This window comes from Mustela putorius, unplaced genomic scaffold (assembly GCF_011764305.1).
Source record: "Mustela putorius furo isolate JIRA1106 unplaced genomic scaffold, ASM1176430v1.1 tig00000832_pilon_pilon_pilon, whole genome shotgun sequence".
Lineage (NCBI taxonomy): Eukaryota > Metazoa > Chordata > Mammalia > Carnivora > Mustelidae > Mustela > Mustela putorius.
In genome coordinates, this window is record NW_025421491.1 from 6,882,133 (window position 1) to 6,894,619 (window position 12,487).

A 12,487-nucleotide genomic window follows, 5' to 3' on the forward strand; every position below is an offset into this window, starting at 1 on the left:
TCCTCCTTTCAGCAGACTTTTTATGAGTTCGAGCAGCAACTATACCACATACTTCTACATCTCTAAAACTGCATACCATTTTCCTGCAGAGCTCAAATGATACCATCTTCCCCACAAAATTAATCATTTTTTAATATTATCAGATACTGAGTCTGCCGTCAGATTTTCCCCGAGCTGCAGAAATGCCCTTCATGGCTCATTTTTCCACCCCAGATTCTATCCACTATCAATCCCAGCATCTTAGGTCCTTAACGCTCGGGATTTGGAACAGCCCTTTATCTATCCCAGACCAGCCATAGCTGAAGAAGCCCCAGCGATTTTCTGGGAACTCTTCTCCAGCCTTTGATTTGTCTCATGTCTTAGGGCTATTACTTAAATTGTTTTTCTCAATTGCTGGAATATTACTGTTTCAAAGATTTCATTTATTTGAGGAAGAGTGAGCAAGCTTGAGGGAGCGAGCAAGGGGGAGGGGCAGAGAGAGAAGCAGACGCCCCGCTGAGCGGGGAGCCCGATGCGGGACTCGATCCTAGGACCTGAACTGAAGGCAGACGCTTAACCAGCTGGGCCACCCAGGCGCCCCTGAAGTACTCTTGTTATGAGTACCTAGTGAGATGGTGGAGAAAAGAAAAATTGTCTGTCTCGTGTTCTACCCAGGTGCTACTAATTTACACCAAGGCTGGGGTTCCTCCTCTCATCTCTGCTTACTTTAGCTGCATCCTTCAGAATTTGACTAAATCAAACACGGCGGAGTATATAGGCCAGTCTGAAGAGAAGTTGATTTCATACTGAAGCACCATTTTTATAATCTTCAATTTTCTTTCATGCCTGGCACCTTTCAGTGAATGCAGTTAATTTTATTCTTAGTATTGGCAAAAACCTGAGTAGCCCATACACACATGAATTTAATACTGGCTTCTGTAGTAGTAGTCTATTAATATCATTGTGCCGTGTGGTACCAGAATTCTGAAAATATAGTCTGGTACAGGGTATTTTTTTTTAACTTTAAAGATTAAGTAATTCTGTATTCTCTAAAAATCTTGCCTAGGACTACCTAACATCCGACCCTTTCATGTTTCTCATAAAGAAGAACATCAGACTGTATGCAGTTGTTTAGAGTACACCAATTCAGAGTGTTCTGGAAGAATATCTCAGTAGTATATAATCTTATCGTTCATTCATTTAACATGTATTTTTTGAGCTATTTTTTCTTTCTTTTTTTTTTTTTTGAGCTATTTTCGATAGCTGTAATTTGAGCTATTCCCTATGTCACAGAATGTGCACGTGCTGTGTGTGACCTTTGCTTTGTCACATCTTCTGTGGTGCTCATGGTGGGTCAGGTGCTGTTCTAAGTGCATTACAAATATTATCCCAGTTTATGCCTCCTCATACCCCTATGAATGCAAGTAGCTCCTGTAAAGTTTGCCATCTTATAGATGAAGAGAAGGAGGCACAGAGAGGTTAACTGACTTGCTCAAGATCACAGAGCCAGGATTCAAGTCCAGCAGCCCAGTTCGTATTTTTAACCATGCTGCAAGATTTCCTGTTTCCTTGGACCCTGTGTTCTGCTGGCCCCAAAGGAGGCAAGAAGCAGGAATCACTGTCATTTCTGCACTGGAATTTTAGAACTTGGACATCTTAGAGGCCACTTAGAGGTCACTTTGTTTTATTTGATCTCATTTCAAATCAGGACAAAGCACAATCGTATGTTTCTTGCCATACTCACCTCATCCCATAGTCTATCTTCTATGCAAAAAGTCAGCACACTTTCTTTAAAGGGCCAGATAATAAACACTTTAGGCTCTGCAGGCCATATACCATCTCTGTGACATGCTTTTTTTTTTTTTTTATCATAATCTTTTAAAAATGTAAAAACTACTCTTAGCTTATAGAGTGTTTAAAAATGAACCATGAGCCATCTGCTCCGTGCCATTGATTAAGTGTACTTCTTTGGTTACTCTTTGTTCTTGTCAGCTGACTCTGTTTCAGACTCTCACATTTTCCACCCTCCTACCACAGGACCTTTGCATATGTTCTGCCTACAATGTCTGTGGAGAATGGTCATGAGCCCCCAGACCTTATCAACCTTGGCCTTCTCTAGGTCACATTTCAGCCCTCCCTTCCTCATGGATGTCTTACTGCATATCCCAGGTCCGGTCAGATCTTACTTTTTTGGGTTTCCTAGCCATTCCTGATTGCTATCCCCATAATACTATCATATTTATTGGACAGTGACATCATTGTCCTTTTGGCTGTTAGCCCTGTGAGTGACCCTTGCTCCCCAGGGTGTTTCTCCCAAAGCAGTGCCCTAGTTTCTACTCTTGCCTCCCTAAAGTCTGCTCTCCACTCAGCAACCAGAGCCATCTTTAAAACTTAAATCTGGGGGCACCTGGGTGGCTCAGTGGGTTAAGCCTCTGCCTTCGGCTCAGGTCATGATCTCAGGGTCCTGAGATGGAGCCCCACATCTGGCTCTCTGCTCGGCAGGGAGCCTGCTTCCCCCTCTCTCTCTGCCTGCCTCTCTGCCTACTTGTGATCTCTGTCTGTCAAATAAATAAATAAAGTCTTTAAAAAAAAAAAACTTAAATCTGATTGAGTCATTTCTGTTAAAACGTGAGTAAACTTGCTGTTTCTTTACATAACCAGCGCGGCCTTCCTGGGTCACGCCCTTCCTGTCTGTCTCCACCACCTTACCTTATACTTCATCCCCTCGTCCACTGCCCCCTAAGTTCATTGTCTTTCTCCCCATCATGCTAAGCCTGACCTCTGGCCAGAGCCTTTGCATTTGTTCTTCCTCTTGCCCCAACCGACCCCCTCACCTGGACTCTTTCAGCCTTCTGTGTCCTGGTGGCCTTCCCTTGCCCATCCTATTTTCCGTGCTGCCCCCATTCCCTCCCCACACATCTGTTACAGTCACCAGTTAGTAGATTAGCCCCCTTTCCTTTTTCTGTATATTTTTGACTTTATTTTTTCTTATTTATTTGCTCATACTGTGCCTCACGCACTAAAATATATGTTCCAGGAAAGTAGAGGCTCTGTCCTGCTCACACGTCTATCGTTAGTCTCTGGACTAGCACCTGGCACTTGGCGAAAGCACCACAAATAGTGTCGGTTGGATGCCTAATGGCATGTGGCGTCGAGAGCCACTTAATAGAATGGCTCAGTGGGGCACCTGGGTGGCTCAGTCGGTGAAGCGTCTGTCTTCTGCTCAGAGTCTTGTTCCCAGAGTCCTGGGATCAAGCCCTGCTTGTGCTCTCTCTCTTTGTCAAAGGAATAAATAAAATCTTAAAAAAAAAAGAATGGCTCAGTGGGTGGTAAATTAATGCATGACCCCTTTTTTGCTCGTTAACAATTGTTTCAACTCGAATACTTCACTATCCATTGACTAAAGAAAAAACATCTTGATCTCTGCAATTTAGCATACCTCACTATTAAAATTCAGGCCATGTTGAATTCTGTTATAGTCAAGCTTAAGTATTCATTCTTCCTGATTGTGCGTTACACGGATACCCCTCCCTCATCCTCACCCGCTTTTTCACCGGCCTACCGGCTCAGACCCTTCTGGCTCACCAGAATTACTTTCCCCTTTAAATTTCTAAAGCATTCAGTAGGGAGTGTGTCTGTTACTCATACAGTAATCAGTGTAGATTCTCTCACCCAGAAGAGACATTCCAATTAAATATGTAACAATGATGATACATTCTCATTTCAGACTAAGGTTGTCTATATCTCATCCGTAATGCTTGAGTCATGGATTTTTGGTGTCTCCGTTTTGTGAATGAATTCTGGTGTCTCCTGCTTCTCTCCCTGAAGCAGGAATCCAGAAGCTGGCACCTGGGGTAAGCATCTGAACCAGTGGCAAGGAATGCCTTTAGCTGCAGATAACCGAAACCTTGGTCATTAGTGTAGGAGGGAGCCCCAGGCTGGGGCAGTGATGCAGAGACGTGATCTTTTTTTTATCTGTCCGCCTCCTGGTCCTTATCAGCTTCTACATCTGGATGTTTATCAATTAACCTTGTCAGATGGCCCTCGCCCAGCTAGGGAGAAAGTAGAGAGATAAAGGGCAAAGGAACAAGGGCTCCGGGACTCCTCGGTACGATGAGCCTTCTCATCTGGAAAATGAAGCCTTCCGAGAAACCCCAGCTAGAGGTCCAAGCAGATGTCTGGCGGCGTCTGATTATCCAGAGACTTGGCAGTCACACTGGCCTTCGTTTTTCTCCAAGGGAGACCAGTGGAATGGTTTGGCGCCTTCTTTTCTCTGGTCGAAGAAGGGCTGAGGGCAGGGGTCAGATATGGCTTTGGTGTAGCTTATCAACAGTTTCTGCTACAGCGCATTTTTCAGGCAGGAGAGGAGGCTAATCAAATCTCAGAGATCCTTTAAATGAAAAATTAATAGTACCTACTGACTGAGTCAGCATGACTATCCTGAAACTCAGTAGACTACTAAAGAGAAATCTGTGGGGATCTGTTTTTATATGATATTATTACCTGTAGGCTGGAGAGATTCTAATAGTATAACATTAAAGGCAGGTAACTTTCTTTTTCACCAACATGTGGTGGATTGAATCCTATATGAGCTTCAAATTCAAATTCATTTATAAAATATATGTATCAATGAATTAATTAACTTGGAGAATTAACTAGTTAACCAGTTCACTCTAGTTAGTGAGGCCATGGTTAGAGAAGTCATACATACACACACACACACACACACGTTACATGTATATATACATGTATATTTATATGTATGTACAACTATATACATATATTCATGTGTATATATATATATACATAATTATATTCCCTTCAGATAGTGAAAAATTTTCACGAGTGAAAAGATTCATATATATTATTATATGTAATTACTATATATAATTATATATAGTTTATTGTATCTACATACCATTGTTATTATCATTATCATTACCATTATTATTATTATTATTATTTGCCTTCTACCTAAATAATTTGAGGATTGGGGGTTTGGAGTACGGGTTTTTTGTTGTTGTTTTTTTTCTTCACATTTGGAGTCCCAGAAAATACAATTTTATCAATTAAAGAGCTCTCATTCCTGCTCAGTCGTGAGAATATTAGTGGAACAGTACAGTAACAGTATCCTCTCCCTTTGACCCCTCTTTCCTAAACTGTAACTTATGTAAAGAGAAATACCTAAAGAGTTACATAAAGAGCAGGGTACCTAACCCAGTACCCAACTCTGTGGGTTTTCAAAACCAAACACATGCCAGAGAGCTGACCCTCAGATCCCGGTGCAGCCTGGCCAGCCCCCAGAGGCCTCTGTCCTGTCCCCCTGCCAAGTTACAGATGCCCACTCCCATCACCAATGGGCAGCCCCTCCCGTGAGCTCTGGCAGCAGCGTGGAGGGCTGCCCGTTTTCGTAGCTTATATAAATGGCATCAGGCCGCGTGTCCAGTTGTGCGTCCGATTCCTAACAGTGCCTTTCTTTGGGAGAGGCTCTGGCTTTTTCTTACTTAACTCTACCCCTCCTGAATCTTTTGCTCAGAACCCTGAAGACTAAGCTTCCATTCTTTTACCTTTTCTCAGTTTTCTGGCAACTTCTAACTTTCCTAATTTCACAGCAGTATTTTGGATCGTGCTTTCTCCTGGAACACACTGACTCCTCCATCGTTGTACTCTCCAGGTTAAACTCTGGGAGCACCAGGAACCGGGGCAGAAGGGAAAAGAGTTTGGTTTGTTTACCTTTTGAAACATTTGCTTTATCTTTGCTCTCTGTTTCTGACTCTCCAAGAGGCTTTCTTCCCCTTTCTAGTTCAGTAAACATACGTGAGTCCCAGCATCTTCCTCTTGAGGCTCGCCCCTTTGGTCCTGGGTTGGTCTTACATTGTGGGAATTGAAAGCAGTTCTGTTTCCTCTCACCGCCTGCCCCCCCACACCCCCATCACCAGGGTGTTGGAGTCCTGTGCTTGTCCAGTTTACCTAAACCACAGGAATCACAGCTTCCTGGATGTCGCTTCCTCTCCTTTGTCCTACAAAAGGGCAGCAGAAAGTCAGTCTTAGCAGACACTAGGAAAGAGTAAATACAGCTCTTTTAGAGAATGCAAATAGTGAATTGTTTTGCGTGACTTAAACAGAAAGGAATTAAAACTGGTATCTGAAGGGAACCTCGGGCAAGCAAGGGCAAGTGGAATCTGTCAAGGTCAGCCTTTATTTAGAAATACAAGGAGAGTCACCTTTGTGATGGAGTATATCCTTCATCAGAGTAAACTCTCACGTGCTGACACATAAAATTTCATTATCAGTAATATATTTCCTCCTAGAAATGTCCCTTTGACCCTTTAACCTTCTTTATTAAAGTCAGAAACTCCTGAGATGATCAGCATTTTCCCCTCATTCTTCAGAAGTATTTCTCATTATTGGACTTTAAAGGCCATAAAAGCTGTCTCCTACAAATTGACAGACGCTAAGATGTGTGAATGTGATACGAATATTCCACCGTGTTCCACTAAGGGATTGTGTCATTGTGAGTTCTTTGATTATTTACAAGGAAATCATGATGCCTAACCCCACGCTTCCCTCAACGGGCCCCTCCTCGGCATTTCCTTGCACCTTGCAAGCCGCTTCCAAAACAGCTCACCTGAGTCACGTCGCTGAATGGAGCTGCCCCGCAGTAGAAGAGTTGGTGGAAAAGTCCATCTCTCTCACCTTTCTGTGTTCCCTGCTATCTGTGAAATCTGAGGTTAGCAGCAAAATGCCAGTGTGTTTGGCATTCTTCGGGAACATGCAGCATCATTACAACATAACTGTGAGCTGCTGGTTTAATTGTGTCCAAACAGATAATTGAATTCATGGACATCTAAATTTAATTCCAGAAATCAAAGCTATGGTAATAAGAACTGGACCTGAGTTCTCGTAGGCCAAGTAATTTAATTCCTCAGCCAGTTGAACTATTATGTATCTCTGTTCCTTGTTATTATGCGAGTAAATTGCTTAGGCAGATGCTGTGATGGATGATGGGTATATATTGCACTCTTTGTGTGTGTGTGGCTAGACACATGTTAGAAACACAGCTCTTTTCACAAACACTTTCCTGGAGCATTAGGTGCAACAGTCAGGTGATGAAAGGAGAGGTTGAGGCAGGCTCCCGGGAGTACCCACAGCCCTGTTTTAACTGTCCCACCTGGAAGCACAGTGCGGTTGTATCCCCAGATGACATAGATCGCATACTGGGACCTGTCATTCCGTTCACGCTGCAAGACAGTGGCCGTGCTCACTTCATGGCTTAAGAATACTGGTTTGGTTTGATTTTTCCTTGGCTTTACCTCAATTTTGTATTTAATTTAGAGCTGAATAGTATTGGTGCCTGTAATTTGATTGAAAACAGAAGAGAATAAGTTGGCTGGTGGCACGCATCGGATCATTATTCTGTGCACAGTAATACATCATTGAGGTTCTGTAGAAAAATGAGGCAGGGTACTAGGTAAAATTTGGAGCATCTGAGTGAGAAACCGTTAAGTTCAGAATTCTTTGGAAATGTTGCATCGGTGAGACTTTTTTGTGCAGGAATTCAGGTAATCAATTAATAATGATGGCACCCCATTTATCTTTAAGCAGATGAAGTTTTTATATCAACTGGTTATCAGTGCCAGCATTTTCCCTTCTTCCCTTGTCCTTCTTGGTCTTGCGGAAATGTTAAAATAACTGATTAGGTCTTCTGTATTACACGTCATTTATTAATACACTAATAAATTATGATTAATGTTATTCTGCTTGTAAGTTCCTCCTTTTTCTCTAGCCACATGCTTCAACTTCTTTGGATGTATTCATTTATTATCCTTGCTTCATATTTAACCAGAATGAGAAAGGTGTTCCACTCGCCAAGCAGGACACGTATCTATAGAACATCTATAAAAGTTCCTTGTATTATGAGTTGATCGGTTAAAGGAGTTCTTCTGGTGCTATATTCCATCTTCTTACATACCTTTTTCTTTTTCGTCCTCCGCAAAATGACTTGTAGCTGTCCTTCTGGCTCAGTTTTGGGGAGCCTTTTGCCTTCATCCTTTCTGTCTTCCCACACCATGGAATCCTACTGTTCTCGTTCCCCAGCATGTTTGAAATCTGACTCCCTACACACTGCCCCACCAGCTTTTCCTAGGTGAGAGTCAGCTGTGGGGTAATAATTCCCCACTATTTTTTTCATGCAAACTTGTCAGCATGGCAGCCCCTCCGTCTTACTCTGGTGGTGCTTCTTGTCAAACGAGACCCATGGCAGAGGCTCTGCTCGGTTGCACAGCTGTTGCCTGTATTGTTTCTGTGATCCGAGCAAGGATGCAACATGGATTTCTCCCGTCTGGCCAGATGGTGTGTGATATAGATGCTTCTACTGTTTAACACGTTCCTATCTTCATTTATCACCTCTCAGATGCTCTCGACCATGTCTGCGCTGCAGGTGCACAATTTCCACAAGGATATCTTACTGGGGCTTTCTCATTTTGTCCCAGACATACCCCTCTTCCTCCATCCACATGTGCCGATTTATTTCTTACCGCTGTGCATCAGTAGATACATATTTAATGCCTTACGTATTATTTCTGATCCCCTTCCCAATTGCACTGTGATTTCCTGACTGTTACCATTCTTCTCAACATTGCATATTCCAGTGGTTCTCAGAGTATCATCCCCTAATTTTCAGCGTCAAATCACCCAGGAAGTTGTTAGAAATGCAAATTCTCAGGTCCCATCCTAGACACACTAATCCAGAAACCCTGAAGAATGACGCCCAGTGCTCAGTGTTTCAGGAAGCCTTCCAAGTGGTTCTGATAGCCGCTGACATTTGAGAACCACTGAAATACTCGATAATCTACAGCACTTACCCAAGAGGGAAGAGTAGGGAGCACAGCTCTGTAGTTTCAGTAGGCATCCCTGACAGCTCGGTCTTACAGATTTAGTTACCCCAGTTTTTTCTTCCTCGTCCATATCCAGTTGAAACTTTGAATCGCAATATTTGACCCAGTTTCCACCTTTACTATCTACCATGCAGATGCTGTGTGGTATTTTCATATGCAGGATGAGAAGTCATCCGCACACAGTGAATTCGGTTTGGGTATCCTCCTTCCTCTATCCTGCTGAATAGGCTTTATTTTTTTAGAGCAACTTTAGGTTTACAGAAAATTTGAGCAGGAGGTACAGAGCGATGCTCTTCCCCCCTCCCCCGCCTCCCCGGCCACTCCCACATTTCCTCTGTTGTTAACATTTTCATGAGTTTGGTACATCTGATACATCAGTATCAATACATTAGTTACTAGAGGTCACTCTTTGTGTTGTGCAGTTCCGTTTGGTTTTGACAAATGCATGTGTCCTATGTTTACTGTTAGAGTATCATACAGAGTAATTTTCCTGCTGCTGTACAAATCCCCTGTGCTCTACCTGTTCATCCCTCCGTTTTTCACCCTGATCCCTCAGGAACCATGGGAACCAATGGTCTCCATAATTTTTGCCTTTTCCAGAATATCGTATAATTGGAATCATGGTATAGCCTTTTTGCAACTATGTAAACTAAGAAGAGCTGAGGCCAGGGGTAAAACACTATAGAATTGGGGCACCTGGGGTGTCTCACTTGGTTAAGCATCTGCTTTTGATTCAAGTCATGATCCTGGCGTCCTGGGATCGAGCCCCACATCCGGTTCTCTGCTCAGCAGGGCGCATGCTTCTCCCTTTCCCTCTGCCCCTCCACTTGTGCTCTTTCTCTCCCTCACTCTGTCTCTCAAATAAATAAATAAAATCTTAAACAAACAAACAAACCCCAGAACACTGTAGATCTGCTGCACTGGGATTCATACTCTGACCTACCGGCTTCGAGCCTTGTGTATGTTTATCCTTTGGTGCCACAGTCCCTCTCGAATTACCAAAATCCTTTGCTATAGAGCCCCCTCCCTTTTTCCTGAAATTTGTTTAAATGACTGTTACTGTTATTTTTATTTCCTGCTCCAGCGAAGACAAAGTAGTAGAAGTAGCAGAGGAGGAGGAAGTGGCTGACGTTGAGGAGGAAGAAGCCGAGGATGATGAGGACGACGAGGATGGTGATGAGGTGGAAGAAGAGGCGGAAGAACCCTACGAAGAGGCCACGGAGAGAACCACCAGCATCGCCACGACCACCACCACCACCACGGAGTCTGTGGAAGAGGTGGTCCGAGGTAACTCCCTGTTTACTTGGATCTCCCCTGTTAGGGAAAAGGGAAGCCTCATGCCAGAGTCTGACATTTCTCTCCGGCCTACCACCACCGCCTTCCCCCAGCAAAAATAAAATTCAGAGTCACAAGTCTAGTGCTTGTTAAACTCTCTTGGGTCTAACAAGCCGTCCACCCATTCATTTCAGGTAACGTGCAGTCCTGATTTAAGCCTGTTCTGTGCCTTGTTGATGCTGCTGGGCACATCCCGCCTTGTTCTGCAGGACCCCGCCCAAGCAGCTGCGGTCTCTCCTGGCAGAGGCCGCCTTAGGTGACCTCCGTGGCATGCCCCCGTAGTGGGAATTTATTACTATCCGACTCCCTGTTGCCTCTTTTACCACCTGGACTACGAGCTCCCTGAGGGCTAGGACTGGCTTTTACGGATTATCGCGCAGAGGGCCTGCCTTGTAGAAAGTTTTAGTTAAATCTTAGCGGAGTGAATAGTTGGAATGAACTTTCGTTAAAGAAGAACAGCATTTGGTGAGGTATCACTCATTTTTTGCTGTGAAATTTAACTTGGATGATTTTTGTGTTGTCTTTACACTGCTTTATTGAGGGGACTGGCAGTGCCTTCTTTGAGAGGTAGATGGTGTGTTAGTTATCTTCAGACTTTTTCTTCTGTTTAATTAATGCTCCTGTTAAGAATGTTGGGACGTGAATGAACTAACAGACTTCCTCTTGTCTCCGTGAAATAAAAGCAAGCATTGAGTTTACAGTAAACAACCAAATGGTATCATAGCAACTAGTGAACCATTGGGTCACAGTTCTTCAAGGTTATGCATTTATTTTGCAAATGGTGATAGACCTTCATAGAATTAGAGGGGGTGAATACACATGGATGTAATTTAAATGTATTCAGATACTTCTAAAGTCCGTGCACACATATTACAACATTGTGAGTCTTCCCCTCACTTTTTATTGAGGTAAGATGAGTTCAGCTCTGTTGTTAAATTAGAGCTTACCATGGGTTACTTTCTCTGCCTTAAGTAGATTTCTGATGATCACTGCACTTTTTATACCTTCATTGAGGCATAATTTACATATAAAATCCACTCATTTTTCAGTATTTAAGTGTATAACTCAGAGGCTTTAATAAATTTACCAAATCATGCGACCATCGTCACAATCCAGTCTTGGAACATTTCCGTCACCCGGTAGGCTTCTTCCTCCCGTCCGGTTCGTCCTCGTTCTCACCGCTAACCCTACGCAACACATCAGTCTGTTTCATGACTTGACCGATTTGCTTTTCTAGACGTTTGATACAAGCGGCGTCCTACATGGCCTTCTGTGCTGGATTGTTTTTGAGGTTCTGTGCTTGAACCTATAGTTTTTAAAATGGAGGTGATTCCAAGTGGGACACTCAGAATTAATTTAAAAATTCATTGAAAGAGTCACATATTCGTTACAAAATAGAGTAGAAGATAGATTGCTTTGCTGCATCGTTCCCCACGTAATGCAACTTCTTTTTGCATTTAGCACCTAAAGACTTTCGTAAGCTGGTACACATTTTGTTTGAACCATGGTTTTTTTCCATACACAAAGCATCCTTTCCTGGAGTGTGTTTCGTGTGCCTCTTAGGACCATCTGTGGTTAATGAACTTGCTAGTTTCTATTTTCCTAGCAGGGAAAGGACAGATTTTTTAGAGCTTCTCCTCCTGAAACCTCCAGGATGTGTGACTACAGATTACAGGACCTAGTATTCTGCAGTGGCTCGGAAGTTCTCATGGTCTCCACCAAGAGAGCGGTTTACATAATCAATGCCCACTTACTCAACACTCATTTTTGGAGCACCTTTTTTGGTATAAGCCATTTTGCTGAGCTTAATGGATCCCATGATGAGAATACACAGGAGAGCCGACCCTCATGGATGTTCAAATCTGGTAGGAAATTTAACTTAAAGAAACATGAAGTCATCTGTGTTTAAAAGTATGAGCCCAGTGCCTACTGCAAAGAGTAAGCCATGAGAGAAGGCTCTACAGAGGAGACAGCATCTGGATTAGAAGTAGAAGAACTCGGAGTAGGTCTACCCATGCATTGTATTCTAGTCAAGATAGCAACCCAAGTTTGCCATGGGAAGGTACAAGACATGATTGGGAGACAAGGTCCGTCTGATTTAAACAGGAGCGGATGTCTCTAGATGAGACAGTTACAGGAAGATTAGGCTAGGGCTAAAATGTGGAGAATCGCAACGTCAGGCTGGCAAGTTTGAGTATCAGCTGAAGTGATCACTTCGGGACCTTTTGTGTATGTGCTGAGGATTTTTCTGGTAGAAACAATGAAGAGATTTTGTT

The 12,487-nt window shown here is 43.2% G+C and overlaps 1 protein-coding gene across 7 annotated transcripts in view; it reads left to right on the forward strand.

Moving 5' to 3' along the window:
- LOC101686001 (amyloid beta precursor protein) overlaps positions 1-12,487 on the forward strand; it is a 262,841-nt gene that overhangs the window by 137,207 nt on the left and 113,147 nt on the right. For all 7 annotated transcript variants that reach the window (XM_045085177.1, XM_045085178.1, XM_045085179.1 and 4 more), the window contains exon 6: positions 9,961-10,163. In XM_045085177.1, coding sequence (XP_044941112.1) covers positions 9,961-10,163 — 203 coding nt within the window. The remainder of the gene's footprint in view (positions 1-9,960; positions 10,164-12,487) is intronic.